The sequence below is a fragment of the Acyrthosiphon pisum genome, chromosome A1 (assembly GCF_005508785.2).
Source record: "Acyrthosiphon pisum isolate AL4f chromosome A1, pea_aphid_22Mar2018_4r6ur, whole genome shotgun sequence".
Taxonomy (NCBI): domain Eukaryota; kingdom Metazoa; phylum Arthropoda; class Insecta; order Hemiptera; family Aphididae; genus Acyrthosiphon; species Acyrthosiphon pisum.
Window position 1 is genome coordinate 93,874,178 of NC_042494.1, and position 22,005 is coordinate 93,896,182.

The 22,005-nt window shown below is 34.1% G+C and overlaps 1 protein-coding gene across 1 annotated transcript in view; it reads right to left on the reverse strand.

Moving 5' to 3' along the window:
* The window catches only part of LOC100166258 (zwei Ig domain protein zig-8-like), a 592,102-nt gene that overhangs the window by 17,058 nt on the left and 553,039 nt on the right, over positions 1-22,005 (reverse strand). Inside the window, exon 3 of the mRNA XM_029487817.1 lies at positions 1,211-1,359. Coding sequence (XP_029343677.1) covers positions 1,211-1,359 — 149 coding nt within the window. The remainder of the gene's footprint in view (positions 1-1,210; positions 1,360-22,005) is intronic.

Below are 22,005 nucleotides of genomic sequence, written 5' to 3' on the forward strand. Positions count from 1 at the left end.
CGTTCGTCTGTAATACCTCACGCTCATCCCACTTGGGGAAGTATATTATATTTGTATAATGCCTATGCGTCCTTTCCGTAAGAGAAACGCTCCAATTTACGACCTTTTTGTGACTATGATATAATATTTTGCGGCTGTTTTGAGATCAGTATCGGATGCAGATATACGGGCTATGTATCATGACGTATAATAATGTGCAGAAACCTCGTGTTTCTTGTAAGTACTGCGATGACCGATGACTGTATTTAATTTTTCATTATCTATTATAAATAGCTCTTACAGATATTATAGAACGCAATAAACCGCTCTGATCGAGTGGTTTTGTACAATGATTTAGCGATTAATTTTTCCGTATATATGCGTAGGACAGCGGAGGAGAACGAATGGTTCAGTTTTCAGTATCCACTCTTTCTCTCAGCGAGGACGAACATCCACCGCGGGTAGAATGCAACTATAAAACTGCAGGGTTTTCACATAATTTTTGTCGATCAAAACCTCTACCCGACTGGATATATGGTGTTATACTCGGAAGGTCTGATCAGTTACGCACAAAACGTTAATTAATTTCAGATTTTATGAAGACTCCTCAACGATTGATATAGGTACTTACATTTTATAATACAATTTTATTATTGTGAAATGCAATTGAATGTTTTTGTAATTTACATTCGACATTATTCTAGTGCAGTGATCGAAACAACCCTTGTTTCCATTTTAATCCGAACGAAATAAATAGTTTTTAAAAAAAAAAAACCATTATTACAAATGGATATTATAATATTATTATCATGTAGATTATTAATTGATCGATGTCTGGAAAATAGTTTAAAACAGAAATGATGCGGGTTCGTTCGTTTTTATAAAAAAAACCCTATAGGGTTCCGTACGGTAAAACGGGACCCTATTACTAAGACTTGTCCGTCCGTCCGTCTGTCACCAGGCTGTATCTCATGAACCATGAAAGTTAGAAAGTTGAAATTTTCACAGATTATGTATTTCTGTTACCGCTATAACAACAAATACTAAAAATCATAGAATTTTGAATACGAGCAGTGTTGCCAACATGTTTATAGCTGATGATGGTACGGAATCCGTCGTGCGCGAGTCCGACTCGAACTTTGCCGGTTTTTTGTTATATCATCAACACGAAAGCAAACGGATCGGTTTGATTTTAATAATAATAATAATTATAAATCGTATGCACACTCACCGATTTGTTGCCCAGCTGCTTGACCCTGCACGGCATGTAAGCGTGGCCGCCCAGTTGCGTGGTGATGTTGGACGACACGGACGTGTCGAAAAACGGCCTGACCAAAAAATCGGACACCTGTTTCTTCTGCTGCTGAGGGTTGTATTTTTCTGAAAAAATAAGAGCGAAAAAAAATTTATTACGATTTTCTTCGCTACACTCTCTGGACGAAGGCGGTTTGAGTTGTGCAGTGGCACAGGGCCCCTCCGTGCATTGAAAAGCCCCGAGGGCCGCGTGCTGATGCAAAAATAAATTATCGGATATTAATTTAATACGGATTAAAAACAGATGGATTTGGTCACCATATCATACTATTCGTCAAAAACGGATACGTTTTTACAAGATGTATCAACACACCTCGGTTCTTACTCGTCCTTCGTAAACGGGTAGGTATGGGCAGTGTGGCTCGACTCATTTATTCATACCCGTAAATACGACACATACGACATAAACAAAAGGCCTTTACGCAGTCTAAGTAGAACTCGCTCCATTTTGGTTCTATAGAGTAACGGTATCTGTTATAAAATTGAATATTTCTGAGGGCAAGACTGTGCGTTTTAATATTCCCAATATAAAGTTCATTATATATCGTTTAAAAATAGCGAAGACCTAAACATTTTTAAATAAACTTTGACTTTTAAAAATTGGTTTTTTTTTTTAAAAAATTCACCGTCTTGCCCTTTAAAATATTAAAATATTTTGATTTTGCAATAGGTGTTTTTATTCCAACACCGAAATTGAGCGAGTTATAATCAGACCGTGTAAACGAATTTTGTTCATATATGGGCCCATATGGTTCATAATATAATTGTGTATTCAACTAATGATTCAGATTCATCAGTAGGCCTAAAATCGAACTATCCCTGAGGTTCCAGAGAAATAAACAACGGCTAACAACCACTAAATAGGCCCCGCAAAAAACATTTCGCACGTGGCTCCGATATTTACCAAGCCTGGGCCTGCTCTTTACGTCATCGACGTCGTCCGACCGACCGTCCGGTCGAGGGGTTTTCTCGGTTCGGTCAGCGCCACCCTCCCCGCACGATATATACTAATTGGGGTCGAGCGCTTAATGACCAACTAGGAGGTGCAGGGTTTTATCGTTAAAAGTTTCACCCCCCTCCCACCACCACCTGCAGTACCGACGTAAACGTTCGTCGCGAAACCTTTGACGGTAAACCCGGCCGTGTGCGGGGCACCCATAATATTATGATAAAATACGTAGGAAGGTATACAGCCCGGGCTAATTCATTGGTTTTTCCACTTTAGCTACACTCACATAACGCGTTCACGATATTGTTACATAGATCCGAGACGACACACACACCCTGTATAATGTAGTGCATGTGACGTCGTGGGTTAGGCATGAAAAAACGCACGCGGGGCTTGAAAATTACTGCGTTCGAAAGGGAGTGCATAATATACAAACGAAAGCGTTGGTTTTTTTTTATTATTTTTTTTCAACGATTGCACTCTCGAATGCATTCAATTCATAAATAATGAACGACGAGACAGAGGACGTGCGTCTGGTTCGTTTTATTCGCAAACGTGAATATAAGAAACGAATTCATTTTTAAACTCAAAATAATATTATATCATACAATTCGTATTGTTCTATATATTATTCTGGAAATGTTTTCTTTATGAACTATTCCAGCAGTAGGTATAGTTGTACAAAATATATATATATAATAAATGTATTGCACGCTTTTGCCACTCTTCTGAGGCTTTGACGCTATAGACATGCAGATTTGTTTCAGGTGACTTCGTCTGTTCATAACGATTGTTGAATCGTACAGCCCCCCCCCCCCCCCCCCCCCGCGACCAGTTTTAAATAAAACATTTTACAACGTGAATAAAAACCAATGTTATATTGTAAATCGAATTATTCATTATAATATTACGATATTATTTTTTTATATATTATTATTTTTTTATTAATTATTTCACGGTTTAGAACAAAAACCGTGTATTTCGTTCGTTTATTATTTATAACACGGTTTGAGTAAAAACGAACACGAACGGCGACGTATGGTTTTTAAAAATAAATTTTTAATGCACTTCGCATTCAATTTGAATGTAAATGGGTATGTATGCAAATGTGAGAGTGCATTCAATTTGAAATTTATTATGCTCCAAACGCTGGTTAAAGCTAAATAATCGTGATAGTCATCGCGTTCGTTCGTGACACCGATGTTTCGACATTGTTTAAGCGTTTTTGTTGTGCGATGAAGTGCGCTGGCAAACTGTGTTAAAAACTGGCGCAAGATGAAAGTTTTTCGTTTTTGTGGTCTAGAAAATTGTTTCGAGCCGCCGACGTTTTAATTAAGAACGTAAAACTGCGGTGTTTTTTCAGTTATCCGGCACATTGAAAAGAAAAAAAACAAATACTCACAGATGGTTTTTACGTCGAAAGTTTAATGCTTTGAGTAATGTTTTTAATTTGCGCGATTATCTAAATACTTTTTTTTTACAATAATAATAATAAAAAAACAAATTATCCAAGTAGGTACATTAAAGTTACTCTTATTCTAGCATTTTATGTGTTCTTAAAATGCATTAATATAATAATATGTACAGCTATACATTCTCTTAGAGTGTTTTCGGTTGATTTTTTTTTTCTATGTTCTTGCTGTAGATAATATAATGCCATTGTAATTTTTGTATTATTACATATTGTGACACGGGGTTTTAATAGTGTCACAATTTTAACAAAATTGATGTGCACCAAAGTATGTCCATGCCCGTTAAAGCTGTCACACGAATAATTTACCATACAAATTTTGAATTTCGAATTTCATAAATTCTTGTTTAACGATTACTTATGTAGTTACTTGTATTTAACGAGTATCTCTTAAGTCTTAACTCGTTTATGAAATAACTCTTTCCCTACTCTTGTAGACAGTTCGTGGCAATAGAGCACGAGATAAGTTAGAGCTCGATGTACTTGATGCTAGTGATTACTGTAAAAATAAAAACATTAAACACATACTTAACTTTGAATAAATACGAACTTATTAAACGTGGTAGCTATCAATTATGAAACATAACTAAATTCTATACTAATTATTTATTTATTGTCGATTTTCGTTTTCTTTTTTTAACTTATGGATAATTCGATATAAATAACTACCTACTGGTACAAGTACAATGCGGCTTTCAATTTATTCGATAGAAATGCAAAACAAACATTGTTTTGAATACTCACAAGAATGATTAATAAGCAACATTGTCACTTCAGTGTTAAGTACAAAATATATGTTCGTATATTTTTTAAAGAATATAGATATATTTGATTCGGTCAAATATATATTTTAAATTTTATACTCTTATAGAATTTATGTCACGTTGTCAAAAAAAATAACGAATGAATCTTTTTGAATTTTAAGAATTGTATGTGTCCCTAAATATACGATATACATGTAAGATACTTGGCATCATAACTGGGAAAAAATTGCAGAAATACTATTACAAAATATTATCTAATAAAAACAGAGAAAATAGTATTAAAATCAATAGATTATATTATTATATTATGTTGCTTTGTTCCATCTATAAATTTAATTTCATCTCTGTTACAATAAATACGTTTAAATTATTCATTGTTTTGTATTTTTGTGATAGTGTTAAAGAAAGATGGAATTAATATAATCAAGTAGTTAGTTTGAAATGCAAATGTTTTTTAGTATCTAATTTACATTCTGTAAATGACTTTCTAATTTAGAAACTTAAAAAAATAGAACGATATTTGATAACAAATGTTTTTACTATTTGAATTCCAAAAAATTTCGTTTTTCCAGACAAAGGGATGTCAAATTCCATACATTTTCATGGTTAAGTTAATAATTGGTAATTTGTATACCTAAAAATTATTTTTTTTTTCAATTCTACGCATATTATAATAATTCCGAGCAGGTGTAATATTTCTCCGTACTCGTTTATACTTAAATTAATATTTATTATTTGTTTGTGAAATTCAAAAATTTGTAACTCATTTATTTATTATTTTCGTTGTCTAGTGTTTTTCGAGCGGAGAAGTTTTTTTTTTATGATGTTTTATGGTATCACATTATGGTGTTTTGTAGCTTAACGTTTTTCACACACTTCTTAAAGCGGTTTTGATTAACTAAATTATTTAGTAGAGTCTTATTGTTTTGATGGAATAAAAATCATGAACTAAGATGTACGATCCCCAGTGGCCTGCATCATGCAAAAAATTGGTGTTGCTCAAATCATTTATGGTGACCTACCCCTCTTAATACTATTATACCGACCTATAAAATGTCCTATTTTTCTTCCATCAATACCCGCCAACCCATATTTATAAGGTGTTGACTGAGAAACGATTGGACTTTATGTTACACGCCACTGAATGATGCCTAATGACTGCCTTGGCACGGACCGGTTTAACGGGATAATATTATAATCAACAAACAAAACATATTTCGTCAATAATTAATTTAAAAAAACACCGCGGACTCGTCGGACTATGAAATCAGGACGGGAGACTTAACTGTTTTATAATAATGGCACTCTACGTGCAGTGTGCACTACACGGCGACATCGATTGTTGTTGGCGCAATATTATTATGTTTTGATCGTTGAAATCGCCGGGGACTCGTCTAAATCCGTAAAATTCAAGTTTCATACGTCATATACACACTGGTCTAGTGACCGGGGTATTGTATTCGTTTATACGGTCTATATTCGGAACCGTACGAATTATTGTGATCAAGTACTCGTATATAATATAGCGCGCATTAAACGAAATGCGTGTGGTTATTATAATTTATATTATTCGGAACGCGTATAGGTACGCGAGTGGGCCGGAAATCTATATTTTTGATGAAATTCGAGAATACACCTCCGGTGATGATGATAATAATAATAATAATAATAATAATAATTATTATTATTATATCGTCGCAAAACCGTTTATCGGCCATTGTATTGCCGAATTCCATTATGTTTATAATAATAATATTATTATTATCTGGCGGGACCACGCGACGGCACGGTGTGATATAATATATAACGACGCGAATAATATTCAATCACCGTTTACACTTTACGATGTGACGGACCATTATCGAAACGAATTCATCGATGCAAGGCTGTATCCAGACATTTTTTTCGGGGGGTCCAAAACATGTATAATATTGTAATTTAATTGAATTTAGGTTTTGATATTTTTGGTTAAAAATAAGATATTGAAAGCAATTCGAGGAGTCCAGATGCCCTGGAACCCACTCATATACGGCCTTGCATCGATGGGTTGTAGTTGTGGTTAACACAAATAATATGATTTGTATACACCGTTGTCGTGTGCAGCAGAAATCGTTATAATTTCTGTACAATTTTCTCATTCACACTAATTGTGGGTCTAGAATGAAAAGGTTCTAAATCGTTTTTATGAAATTGTCCAGGAGAGCAATTTTAAGGTTTGAGTTCAAAATATTTTACTCCTTGAACAAAATGTTTTGAATATTTAAGTTCTAAGGCAAGCAACTTGTATAGTTATAATAATAATTTGCTGTATTGGTCGGTATACAAATTAATAGAAAACAAATTATAAAATGTTTAGTATGAAATGGTTCTACAATATTAGAACCTTTTCATCCTAAAAAAAAAAAAATATATTTAATCAGAATTTTTTCATTCTTATTTATTATTTTTATTGTTAGCTGAATTCTTTTCAGAATAATGCTTTCTCATTGCTACCAATCTTCTAACAATAAAATAATTATGAAACATCGAAATCTGTATTTTGATCGTAAAATTCTGTTGAATATGGATAAATGTGATAATTATTAGGTATACTATTAATTTAATTAAAATCTTTTCATACTAATGTATTGTTAATAATTTGTTTCATTAACCGAGCGTTTTCAATTTGATTAAATTGTGTTTATAATTTAATTTTTGGTGATTTAGAACCTCTTACTTTTAAAAAAATCGTGAATAATGATTGTATAATCATAGATGTTGGCGTAAAAGATGCGCCTTTGCATTCTAAAACCATTTTAATGTAAAAATGACTTTTGAAAAACTTGCGATCTAGAACCTTTTCATTCTATACCCACGAATAATTATTCTCATTTTCGTACTAAAAAACGAAAACACGGCCGTGGAGTATACCGAGGAATCGAGACTCATATAAAACGCCACTTTTAACGAGACGAGTTTTCTTCACTGGGCCGGAGCACACGCCGTTTTATCCTCGACTCCCTTTGACTTTTTCTCGGTATAAAATATTATTATTATCATTATTTGATGTTCATTTTGTACTCGGGCTCCTTAATTAATTCCTAACTAAAACAATGGGTTTGGCTATACCTTAATTTCATATTTTTCGTGCCGACGCAATGTAAATTCACGCATGGCGCTTGTTTATTCACTGTTGGTAGGTATATAATATAATATTATTACAATGTACCTACTTGTTTTTTCTTTCTCTGGTTTTTTTTTTTTTGTACTCGTCTACACCATTTGTACATACATCACATACGGGTGTACAATATATAATGGAGGGACAACCACTCGGTATTCATAGTAATATTATTATTATATGTAATACTGCAGCTTTTACTATATTGTTGTATGTTTTCCCTTGATGTGGTTAAAATATTGTACTTTGGATGATTAATTTCTGAAGATAAAAATTATCAAAGCAAAATTTATTATTATATACCGAGGTAGAAAAAAAATAACCGCTGAAACACTAGAAACGAAGTATTAAGAAGTTTCCGTAATTATTTCGAAACTTTCTATACATATACGCCTATACATATATTAATACTATATCTCCTGAAATGAAAGCATATTTTTCATGTGATTCTTTAAAAAAAAAATAAATTGAGGGAAAACAATTATAATGAGCGCTGGTTTTACCCTACTCGGAAAATATTCATTTGTTCAAGAGATTTTTTTGAGAGGGTCAGAATTTTTAGGATAAATCCTCATTTCGTTTTAATTATAACAAACAAAATAATTAAAAATTAAGTAATTTGTTCTAATTACTTTGGTATTATATTTTTCTCTTATGGACGTTTACTACGCTAAATGTACAGTTAGCAAAAAAAAAAAACATGTCAAGTATTATTAATATTTTAAAATGATTATAATTATTTATAATACATAATTTTATATAATATGTATACCTACACATTTTTATACTTCAACGCGTTCGACCGTTAAAGGAAATATCAATATAAAAAGAGGAATAGTTATTACGACTTAAACTTTTCATAATACCTTATACAATATACATACTTAATAGTTTATATTCTACTTTGTAACTTAAAATCAATGTAAGTTATTGGTTGTAATAATTCTTAATAATATTTTCTTAATAAATACATTTTTAACATATTACATTTAATACATACCATCTAGGTATTCAGTTAATTTTTCAAAATTTATTTACGATTGTAAAAGTATGATTATTACTAGGGCTCGGAAGTTGTAGGAATTTCAAATTTTTCTGTATGATCACAATTTATAGCAGACCTAGCTAGAAATTTGAATTATACATTTGCGAGTTGAAAAATTGAAAATTGAAAATGCATATTTTGCATATTTTACCAATTTTAGCTAAAAAAGTGCATATTTCATGATTTTATATGCATATTATGCATATTTTATATTTTTCTAAAAAAATTGATTTTTTTCTTTCTTAAACTGTATATTTAAACTAATATTGAATATAAAACTTAAAATTATCAACGAAGGTATTTATTGTTATCGCTATAGTCAATTACAGAGTTAATAACAGTGATATTGTGACACGCATTTAGTCTATCATGCTAGTATGCCGAAATACTTATTTGTAGGGCTCGGAAGTTGTAGGAATTGAATATTGTTCTGTATGATCTCAATTTAAAGCAGACCTAGCTAATTAGATAGAAATAGAAATTTGAAGTAATTGCGAGTTAAAAAAATTGAAAATTGAAAATGCATATTTCACCAATTTTAGCTAAAAAAGTGCATATTTCATTGATTTTATACGCATATTTTTCGCATATTTAACATTTTTAATGCATATTTTGCAATTTTTTCGTGCATATTTTACATTTTTTAGCTCCTACAACTTCCGAGCCCTAATTATTACATACTTTTGCAATGTAAAATACCAATTGATTCTTAAATATTTCATATTGGTGTTATTCTTTTAAAATAATATTTCTATTATTATAACTATTATAAGTAGCTTAATTTAAATATCGAATTATTTCAATATTCAAAGTAGATGGCATATAATAAAATATTATAATATACGATTATATTATGAAAAATATTATTTTATTTGTTTGTTTTTAATAATATTGACGTACAATATGTGTTTTGGAAAGCTAGTCTATTTATGCTAAAAACTAGTTCCAAAAATGTTTGGAATTGTTATGTAATATATTAAGTATAATATACAACACACATGGTGTATATAACATATAAGTGGGTAAAATTAACTGAAATACCATTTTTTTTTTTAAATTTTAATTTAAATAAAACAACAGTAAAAATATTTTATTAAAATAAATTAAATTTCCATTGTTACATTATTATAGTCATAAGAATAGATTTATTCATATCTAATAAGTCATATAGAATAACACTTTCCTATATTATCATTTATTGCCAATCTACGAAATTTCACCAACGTCAGAGTTGTTAGTGGTGGAATGAAATGAATGATCAGAATCAAAATGGTTTCGATTGAATATTATGAAAATGTAATGCATCTTTCCTGTGTAGGTATTCTTAGACAATATCGACCATTTAGATTAATCATAACTTAACACAATATCGTCTTCTTTTAAATCAACCAATAGGCCAATTTTATAAAGTATAAAGTAACATAATATTGATTTAACATATTTTAGAAAACTTAGTTGTTTTCATATATACCCATTGAATAGATTATTTTCTAATTTTGTTTATTAGAGTTTTGCGAATGTTTCTAAATGTAAAAAAATAATCAATAGAATTTTAATAATATTGTGTGAATTACTAATATCGTGAAGAGTATATTACTATCTGTTTCATTTTCATCAATTAGCTCAACTGATTTTACAAGCACAAGGACATAACAATATCGTCTTAAAAATCTAATGTAATTTTCTCACAATCCGAAATTCCAGAAGTCTAATAAATATGCCACTGGAACTCTACCTTAAACGGTAGGCTCATAAAAAAAGCAGTTGTACCAATTATAACGAATTATGTATAAATAACAAGGTGTTATAATATTAAATGATTAATTCATTCAATTTATCAGAAGTACCTATACCTACCTACATACCTATTAATTTTGTCAAAATATATTTATTTATTTTTCATATTTTTTTTTGCAGTCGTTTACCGAGTAAATAATATATATTATTTTCTAACCAAATAACGTTATTTCTAGTATAAATAATTTATTCAAAGTTATGAATTTTAGACACGTTATTCAGTTATGTTATTACGACGACCGTCGTGCATTAAATTCAATTCTTGCCGCACGACACCCCGGCATTTTCATTCACGAACTCAATTTAAAAGGTAAAAGTTTTCAAGAAGTTTTTCATTTTATTTTGAGAAACATATATATATATATATATATATACACAAATATAAATAAAAATGTATATAAACATGCATAAATAAGGAATAGATTTTAAAATGTGCACACACAACACGGTGAAACTTTAATGGGAAAACCGAAAACTGTGATGTGAAATTGGCAGTAGTCACCGGGTACAATGGGTACATAAATTCATTTTTTTTATCGTTTTATATACCGAATGTACGACTCATAGAACTTCGTAATAAAGAGCACATTATAATATTATAACTTAATACCAATCGTGTTTTATTCTGAGACATATATGTAGGTACGCCTATTGTCAGTTTTCACTCACCGCGTGTTACGTTACTTATACGAAATATATCATTTTTTTTTTTCATTCGAGGTTTTCAATTCTATGGGAGTTATTATGCGATTAGCAATTCTCAATCAAAGTTTGAAATTATTTATTCACGACCGTAATCGGTTTTCGACAACCGATTGTCGCGTTTTCTCACGATCCAGCCAGTAGAATAATTTAAAATTTTATTTTATCGGGCTTATTGAAATTAAAAATTCCGATTTTAGTTTAAATTTAAAAACAAATTACCTGCCTATCCATATTGAATATTCGGCTTTTGTTTATTTTTTTATCCCAAACCGTTATTAAACTACCTACTGAATAAGTGATACGAGAATACATTATAAAACATAATATACAGGTTCATATTATAATATAATAATATGTATGCGTTTATTAATATAATTTAAAAAAAAACAACCCAAAACGCAATCATAACACGTGGGAAATTTAAATAAAGAGAAATCGCAGCTAAATATTTTGTGTTTACATCACAATATTGCCGCATACCGTCATAGGGACAGTGCCGAAATTAGAACAGGTGCTGCCCTAGGCCCTTTTAAATAGCCCAAGAAAAAAAAGTAGTATTTATTACTCATACATTTATTTCATTATAAACAAATTAGGTCAATAGTAATTATAAACAAAACAAGTAACTATAAATTCTAATAAACAATAATACATTTTTTTTTAAATTTATTACAAAATTTGCCCCGGACTTCACAGGCCTAGGCGTAAATCTGGCACTGCATAGTGACCAATAATACACTCTTATAGTGTTTAACTCAAATTTTGTGGGTACATTAATTAATTTCTTTGTTGAATAAATCATATAGTTTGCCCTTTATCAATCATGAGACTAGATTATTCTACCTAAATTTGCTCTTTATAAAAATCCGTTACACTCTAATTATTTATTGAACGTCGTCTTGTTCAATTTTATCGGCCACCGCCTCTAGTGCGATGATAACGAATTATAATGTCGAGTGAAACGAGTGAAGTGATAACATTAATTCTTTCACACCACACAAATGGGCAACAAAATTTAAATATCATAATATACCTCAAACATTTTTACGGATAAAAAACTTCTCAAGACCTCGATGGGTTGGGGATTTCGGTAAATTTTCTTCGATACCCATCGCAGTACAGATAGATGCGGAATGTCATCGTTTCACACGTCATCGTGTGTGGTTTGACGATATAATATTGAGACACGATAAGACCACAGCGATATACGTGTAGCTCAGTGGATGGGCGTGGGCGTAGGTACGGTGAGTATATAAATGCTGTATTACCACCGTGAGCGGGAAATTGTTAACGTTTGCTACGGAAAGAGTAAAACTTTTTTTCTTCTCTCACAGTGTATATAATGTATACGGATGATGCTCACTAGGTCGCGATAATTGCGGCCAGCAATAATAATAATAATAAAACGCCGGGGAAAAAAAACCGAACTTTCTTTTTTCAGCAAATTTCTCCGAGTCTTCGCCACCGACAACCTGGATTGTTATTTTCAGAAACTATACGTATAAATATATATACATACTCTCTCTCTCTCTCTCTCTCTCTCTCTCTCTCTCCCCCACCCTCTCCCTCTATCTCTCTATCTGTCTCTCCTCGACTCAGTATTTCATACGCACGTGCACACACGCACACGAACAAACACCGGCCGCGTAGAAATCTTTTCAAAGGCGTAGGAGTAGGAGTTATTGGGAAAAGTTTTTGGGCAGTCACTGCTGCATGGCAAGAAAAACGTGTAGTTAGCTCGAGTTTAAAAGCCCGTTCTTCTACCCCCTGCTGGCCGCCGCAAAACGTTCGTTCGCGCCAGACCGTTCTACCAGCATCTCGGTATATGTATATTCCACCGACCCTGCCGCCGAGTTTCCCCTCGGAGAAGAATTTATTACATACTTAAATATTCAAGATATTACTATATTATTATTATTGCTGTTATGGCTATCGCATGCAGTATTTAGGATGGATGAAGGATGGGGGGGGGGTAGGAGCGGGCTGGTAAATATAGTTTTTAGTAGCGGCGAGCAAACTATATTGTACATTGCGCCGTCTGGGAGCAGGATAATATTTTGATTTACTCGATGGCAGCAGGACCTGCAGCGCCCAATGGTCTGGTAAGTTATAATTAAATAATCTAGCGATTAATATCGACCGGTTGCAGACCCACCGCGCATGTAGTCGGCGACGACGAGTGGGACAGTTCGGGGCCGGGGGAAGTGGGTTAGGGTTAGGCGGTGGACTTGGCGGGCTTCCATTCGACGTATAGGTCGGAGCGTGAAGAAAACGAATTCCGTACGAAAAGATTAATTTAATATCTGTTGAATCGTAACGAACGGCTCGCGGAAGCAACATACGCGTTGTTTATGGTCCGCGATCGAGACGTATTTTATTGCGCCCCCGCAACACCGACGAAACAAAAATAGAACAAACCTTAGAGGTACAGGTTGTAAATTCGATTAGCAACACGTAGCTGATATCGAATAACTGGCGATAACTTATCTGTCTTACATAGCGTTACACACTGCAGTTGTAATCGTCCATCGTTCATAGTGTTCGTCGACTCTCACTGATTTCAAAATCATTACGTTGATATCAACCAATATAAATATATTATGTACCTAACTGCTAAACGCTGTGAAAAAAACGACAAAATATGAAATTATGAAATTATTACGTATTGTGCGAATTAAAGCGTGCGTTCGCAGTCGAATATAATTCAAACCGTTTGGAATCGATTTTTTCGGTTAAACCGTTTTTATCATTGATGTTTAAATATTATTTTCAAATTTCCGACGACGGGCTAAGGGTGGTGGAGTGCGCGGATTATATAATAATAATAATATATTCGTGAGAGCATTATTTAAATAAAATGATTTACCTATATTCGGGGGTTGCCGGACTGTTTACGATGTTTCGGGGAGTCACGGGCAGGTCGCAGAAGACCGTGCCGGTTGTAGACGGACACCCGACCCTCTTCAAACCTCTGTCGACCACTTGTATTATTACGTTTCCGGAACTCTCTCGTATATATACGTGGTACATGGTAGTTATGGACCAGTGCCGGTCCCTCTCGTGTGACCACAATACATATTATATCGTGTGGTACCTACCAGCTTATACCAATAATACGTTATTAGGTAGGTACCAGCTACCTTATCCACTATACATATTATACGCTATATATTATATTATTGTACGCTGGCTGAAGCGTAATTGCACGTGGCGGCGGCGCCTGCGCGAGAGCTCTCGGTTGACGTATATCAGGTGACTTTGAATCTGGGCGCGCCGCTAATGAACTTACGTTTTCACCCCGGATGGGGGGAGCTCTCGAATTCCTACCCTGGGGTGAGGGTGGTGGTGGGAATGTGAAGTAGGCGCTCGTGAGCTCCTCGTCGCGCGTTAAACGGATTACGGAATGACGTGCCCCCCCCTTCCCAGTACGTCGTATACCCGACGGTAGCACCGTCAGACGCCTCTGTCGCCGAGTGGATATACAGTGTCATCGCGCGAGCTACGACGAAGACGACGCGACGACGACGTCGCACCACCACTGCACCGCCTCCGTCCGGCACACCGCGTTCATGCGTCATTAACAGCTTAAAAGCTTTTTTGGATTCACCCCGATGTTTACCATTCACCGCCGTCAAAATGGAATTTTAAGACCGGAAAAACAGCTCTTATACGCACGGCCAACTCGGGCGGAAACGACATTGACAAGTGCTCATAATTTATATTTTCGCCGCGCGTGTTAATCATAATAATATTCCACTGGCGCGACGTTTAGACACCGACTACACCATCGTCACCCCTCCCCCGTTCTCCCGTCACCCCGTCGCGGCGACCATCCCCTCATCTAAACGGCCGAGACAATGCGATCGTTTAACGAGAGGCGCACGTACGACCGGAGACTGCTGCGCTCGCACGCGGCAGACACGTATTATTCTTTGTCAGGTATTGTAATAAACTAAACATTTCAACATTTATAATATATACATGTATACAGTCACACGACACTCGATGTAATTGGCTTTGGTGTATGTGGACCGGAAACGATAAAAATAGCCGATTGATAACACTGCGAGCAGACGATCGAACCATTTGACTTCTCGCATCGACGACGTGTGCCTGAGATCCACCGTCTAAGTTTGTCATTTTTGTTTCGAAAACTATATTAATATTATTTAGAAAAATATTTACTTTACACTAGCACGTCATACTAATCACTCCTGATACCGATTTTATATTCCCCGAGGACTCCTCGACATCGTCTATATTACTACACTAACAAGATATTGGTAAGAATCGGATTGAATAGCTCGTGTTGCCGTGGCGATATTCTTAACCTGAAGTCTGACAAACATACAGGAAATATATTATATAGGTGTATATTATATTTTTTTGTGGCTTTCAATAATAATTTACTCCCACACCTTCGAGTCTGGTACGCCGAATTTTGTGGCGAGGCAAATCGCGTTTCCGGCCGGTTCGCATAAATAGCTAGCGTGGGTGATATCTCTTACCAGTGCTGCAAAAACCTTTCCGGAGAAAAAAAAAAAATAGTAATAACGATTTGTCCGACACCAATCTGGCTGGTGCCTCGGACCGTGTTGAAATGTCGGTGTCCCCTTTGTGTCCGGAGAAAAAGTTAATAAAAACACATTGTACGCCGCTCTGCTGGGCAATTATATATATATAGTTTAGAAAGTGTACGGCCATTGAAAAGTTGTACGTCAGTTTCGCCATCGATATAATGGAGATTCACTTTTTTTTCCGTTGCTCTTAAATTACACTAGAATTTCTTTACAGAAACTTTTTGCTTTCCGTTACTTTTCGATGCACGCAGCTCTCACTTTATTGCATTCCACCAGATTGCTGCATGAAAGCCCAGCGCTTTGTTCGGTGATGTACAACTGGTCGACGTTAATAATTAACCAGACGTTTAAAATTTTCAGAATCCCGCTTGTATTCGCGATTGATTAAGTTTAAATCAAACTTTTAAATAGTTATTTGCAATAATAAGCCATCGACGTCAGAATCCGACGAAACAAAAGTAGTAAGTCACGCGCTCCGCTGCTATAAAAAGCAAACTTTTGTATTATTATTATTATTTATCTATAGAACTTTTAAGTGGTCGGAAAGTCATATATTTGTATAGATTTATAATAATCCTCTTTTGCGCAACGCAGTATAAAATCAAATAGAACTTTCGTCCGCCAACAATGGTATAAGCTATTGCGATATGTACATATTTTCATCTGTTTTAAAAAGAAGCGAAAAAAAATTCCACGTCATTAAAAGTAACAAATAGATTTGTGCGCTAAGATATTATTATACAAACATAAAGTTGAATTTGTCAACAAACATATTGTTATTATTTTTGTTTTCGATTTACGATAGAAATAAACAATTAATATGAAATCACGAGAGTCTAATCCATATTCTTCTTGAACAATAATTGCATAGCGTAGTGCATTATTTAACAATGATAATTTATGATATTCGCTAAGATGTGATTGACGTGTACAACCCCCCCTCATGGTTACTATCCTATTATGGTTCATTTGAACTCGGCTTCTTTAGCTGACCGCATGCATGCAGCCGACCTAACGTGTCTTCGAAATTTACTCGATGGTAAAATTGACTCTCCTACACCAACCCAATTTACCTTCAATGTCCCTGCTCGTCCCTCACGTGGTTCTGTCCCATTTTACATACAAAGGTATCATTCTAACAGCATGCTATCAACCAACCACTCCGTCGAAGTATACAGATAGCAAACTAGGACCCCACCTTCTCACTTTTATAGACCATGTACTACCTCTTCGTTTGTTAACTATTTATCATTTGATTTAAGCCGCTATTCACATATGTATTTACTCTTTTATTGTTGTGTTCTTTATATTATATACTACTCAAAAAGCTGTATTAAATAAAAATAAAAATACTTCGTCACAACATGTCCTACGTCATGATTTATTATCATATAGCATGATATAATAATGGTAACTATATTAACGACATTTATTAATTATTAACCTCTATGATAAAAAAACAATAATTGTGTTTGGAAATAATGTTTTACTGACAATGATTTTGCCTTTACATAATATGTATTATGATATTACGATAAATTAAGGGTGTGGGAGCCGGTGTGTTATTAGAACAAAAACATACAAGAAAAACTCTTACGCCCAGTAGAATAGTCAAATTTCGTTAATTTTTGTTTTATTTAAAAAGCTAAATTTCAAAATTGTAATTATAAAGCTACGAGTAAAATATTCATCAGAATAATGCACAATATCTGTTATGTTTCAAACGTATTTCGCGGGCACTATTTAGAGTGAAATTGAAATTCGTTCTTTGATCCAACCTGCAAAAAGTTCTCATCTTTCGGATAAAAGGAAAATTACCGAAATCCGACATATCAACGAGGCGTGAGTGTTTTTCCAGTGAAGTAATTTTTATTTATATTATGTGACTTAACTACAACCCATCTGGTAGTGAATTAGTGGAAAAGTGTTATATCTAGGTAGGTAGGTAGTAACTGGAGTATAAAATATAATTTTCAAATTTTATAGATTTCCAAAATATTGTATAGAATCGCGGAAAATTTGAAAAACCGGACTGACACTTAATACTTTTTATAAATATCTACCACGGTATCTAATATCTGGTAACGGAAAGCTCATCATTGATAATATGACACAAAGTGTGAACGTTGCAAACTATCCTTTCCGTATATTACCGCTGTTACCGTTGTTAGCGCAAACCAAACGCGTTTATTGGATCGTACGTTTGAGTTTTAATTGAAACCCAAATTTTACGAGCACCGTCGCATTGTTATTATACCGCGTGCGGTATACGCGCATCGTTAATAATATAATAATACGCGCAATTAGAACGTTATATTAATACGGATATAGTGCCTATTAGTACGGACGGCGCCAGAGCGGTATATGGTTACGGCGGTGAGCACACACATATGGTTCAAGTAATATTTCGTTTAGCATAACGCCCGAGCTGCACCCTTAATACTAACGATCCGCTGTTTCGACTAGGTCTCGCACGTCTGCTTATCTATACTTTAGCGCAGTGGCGTACTTGGGATTTTAGTTCGGTTAGGGTTTTACCCGAGTAAATAATTTACTTTTTCCAAACAATTTTTATACGACAAATTACGCGGTTAATTTCAAATTTAGTCTACGTTTACAGTGTTTAACCTGATCATCGCTATAGCGGATCATCGGGCCGCTATAAACGCGCGGTAACAGTCGATGATACACTATAGGTTATGGCAGACGTTTAGCAATGTTCTAAATCAGACAACAAAAAAAAAACCGTAACTATGGTATTCAACGATTTATTTTACATCTATTAAAAATGACGACCAACGATTGATCAAAAGGATGGTAAATAAGGTTTTTTTGTAGTAAAAATAAATTTCAGGGGGTTCAGACGACAGCCGGTCCACGATATCGTTTTTCTCCTCGCGATAATGAAAGCCGAACTGTAAATTCTATTTTGCTCTCATTATTTTCGACGTGTTTCCCCTCCCTCTCCGCGAGTATAGCTTTTTGCGAACTACACCCCGGGACAATTTTTTTTTTTACTTTTTCTCTCCTTTCTCAATGACTATACTACCAAAGACGTCTTAGGGAAACATAAACACAATTTTATACGGTTCTGCGGACGTTTTTTATGCCCACATATTTTTTATCTATATATCCGTCTGAGTAGGTTTTTCTTTTTATCCCCCCCTCCTTACGCTAGCATCCGTGTCCGTTCGCATGACCTCGAAATCGTATTAACAAGTTCTTTTGTGTGAATTGGAAAACTTTTTTTTTTCTTCCAGTTGTGGTTAGTTTTTAGAATCCATTAAAAAAAAAAAAACAAGCGGTTTTTTCCACTAAGAAAAGGCAGAGTGGTATTACGGGTTTCCCTCGTAAACAGGATTAATAGTTTTGACCTAAATGGTATTATAAGACCACATCGAACAATTCTATCAGCCACCTTGTAACATATATTTTCGGGATTACGTGCGTAATACGATGTCACTAAAACCATGGACGTTTTTCAGAGTCAGTCGAACGGAAGTTCTATAATTCAATTGTTATATACGTTGCACGCGGAGGGTTAGTGGATTTTAATTTAATGTAATGCCGACACGATTAAATTGTATTTTAACAAAATATAAAGAGCCGGTACATCAGCAGCCGCTACGGCGGCGTCCGTTTCAACCGTATCATAACATATTGTTATAATTATTATCGTTTGAAAATTTGCAATTTTTTGTTTACAACACTGCAAAATATATTATCATTGTTAAGTGTCCGAAGAAGAGAACGATCGTCGGCCGTTAAATGGGTTCCGATCCTATTGTTATCATAGCGATCGACAGTGCACGTTCGTTATCAAATTTAGACATGACTTTAATACGTGTTTGGTGAACACACATATTTTAATAGTTGTAAATTACAACCACAGAAGTCAAACAACTCAAGTCCATTTTTTGAAATTTTTAGTTAGTTATACAATCAGAAAATGCTTTTTGTGATCTTTTTAAAGGTATTAAAACGTAAGTCCTAAATATACAGTAAATGTATAGATAGCAAGAAGTATACTTACTGAAGTCATAAACTATATGATAGGAGTAGGTATAGAAACGTATGTACAGCGTTTAAATAAGAAAAGTGATACAAAATAATATTTTTGAAGTATACAATTGTAAGTTCATTGCAAAAAATATTTTTGTTTTGTCTTTCCTGTAAAATTTGATTTTTGTGACTTGCGTTACACGACTTCTGTGGTACAGTAGTTGTATTATCGACTTTTACGCTAACCGTTAGATAACGTCGAAATGATAACAATTTTATTGATGGCCGACGAACTGCAATATGCGTCTTCCAATGTCGTGACAGGTGTTTTTTTTTCAGTTTTAAACAGTAGACGTTTCTAGACAATATTTTCCCAGCAGCGTTAATACTATCGTCTTATATTTTTACAACCGTATAATTTGACTTTAATGTTTATAATGAAATTAAAATGCCCGGTTTTTAGTGGAGTTGAACTTTTGACCCTCTTCTCGTTTGCACTCTGGGGGCTGAAACTTTATTTTTATCTCAGACCGGAACTCGTTAACCACTAAACAGACGAAGTTTGTGCTGCGGCATCAAATTTCACCAAAATTATTGTAAATAACGGCATAATTAAATTGAAAATAAAAATTGAACAAGCTAAAAACTGTCTTCTCAAATGTTTGCAAACTGCAGCCAAGTCGAACAACTTCGGGCTTTACGTGAAACTGAAACATCGGCGTACACCGCGATCGCTATTCCCAGCTATGTTATATTATTGTTTTCAATTGTTTATATTTTTGTAAATTAATTTGTTTACACTTGAAGATAATAATATGATATAACGTACATTATTCACTGTTGTAGTCATACGGACACACAAAGAATATGCTCTGTGTACTTTTCAAGTGTAAATAAAAGTGAACCAGAAAGAGATCCTTTTGTATTTTACATTTTTACTGTTAACAAGACTTGCGCTCATTTCAATTTACAATCCCAGGGTTTTTATTTTACACTTGTTTTGGACGACGGTGCCCTTGACATTTTATTTATAATTAATGAAAAAGTGAACTTTACCACATCCTCTTCATTTAAAAAATAATTATATGTAAAATATCTTGCTGATGACTATAGAATTTGTTGGTCGAATTCAGATTTCAGGATAATATTTTGTTTTGAGGACTGTTATATTGTCAAACGATATGTCAGATTTATACCGTTTTTCTATACACTGTGCTGACGTGATGTGCGTACGATGTTTTGTCTTTAATTGAAAGAATTTCTTTGTATTAATGCTTTAATATTTATCTTTATGCGGAAGTGATATTTTACAGAGGATTAATAAACACGACTATAAATTACATTTTATTACCCTGAAATATATTTTCATTTTTAAATATTACCACAATAATTATCATAAAAATTACTTAACTTCACTCCGTACTTATTATGTAGTTATGCTGTTAAGCCGTAAATTTTTTCAAAGCATTATAAAAATAAAGATGTTTAGGAAAATTCTAATAATTAATAGATTTAAAAAAAAAAAGGGGGTTAGCATGCTTGGTGAATCACCAGGTATATGGTATAATATTGTACGCGTGTACGCAGATTTCAAATGCAGTGAACTTGCCACGTATTTTTAATTTTTCGATATTAAATAATAGTGTTCTGTTTTAAATTGTTTTTGTTTTCTGGCTCAAATCAGTGGGCTTGACGACCTATTTAGTTAAGCCTTAAACAAATTATCGAAAAACGCTATCATTTGTTTATTTACCGTAAGTTATCGTATAATTGTCGCAACGATGTGTGTTATATTTGTATTGTTTTACTTAACATTTATCACGGTGTGCAAGCTCGCGGAGGTGGTTATGAGAAAAGTCCAACTGGCAAATCTCCAAAACGGCGACTGCCGGTACAAATCGGAGGACGCACCGGTTGGTCAACCGACTTCGTAATGATAATATCATAATAATTTATGTTATTTTCTTTGTGTTCAGCTCCAAACTTCGGCCAGACCATCGCGAAAGGACAAGTTTGCTCAGGCAAACATTCTGGGACCTTGTCTCCCCCGCTGTCGCGGCCGGGTGATGTCCTCGACGTCACGGCCGAATAACGGAAGAGAGACCGAGCAGGATGCCATTCGAATCGGGTGTCCACCGAAGGCGCCGGCTTTCCCGGCAAGGAACGTGGCCGACTGTAAAATCAGGTGTCCACGGACGGCGCCGGCTTTCCCGGCACGGAACGTGATCGACTGTCGAAT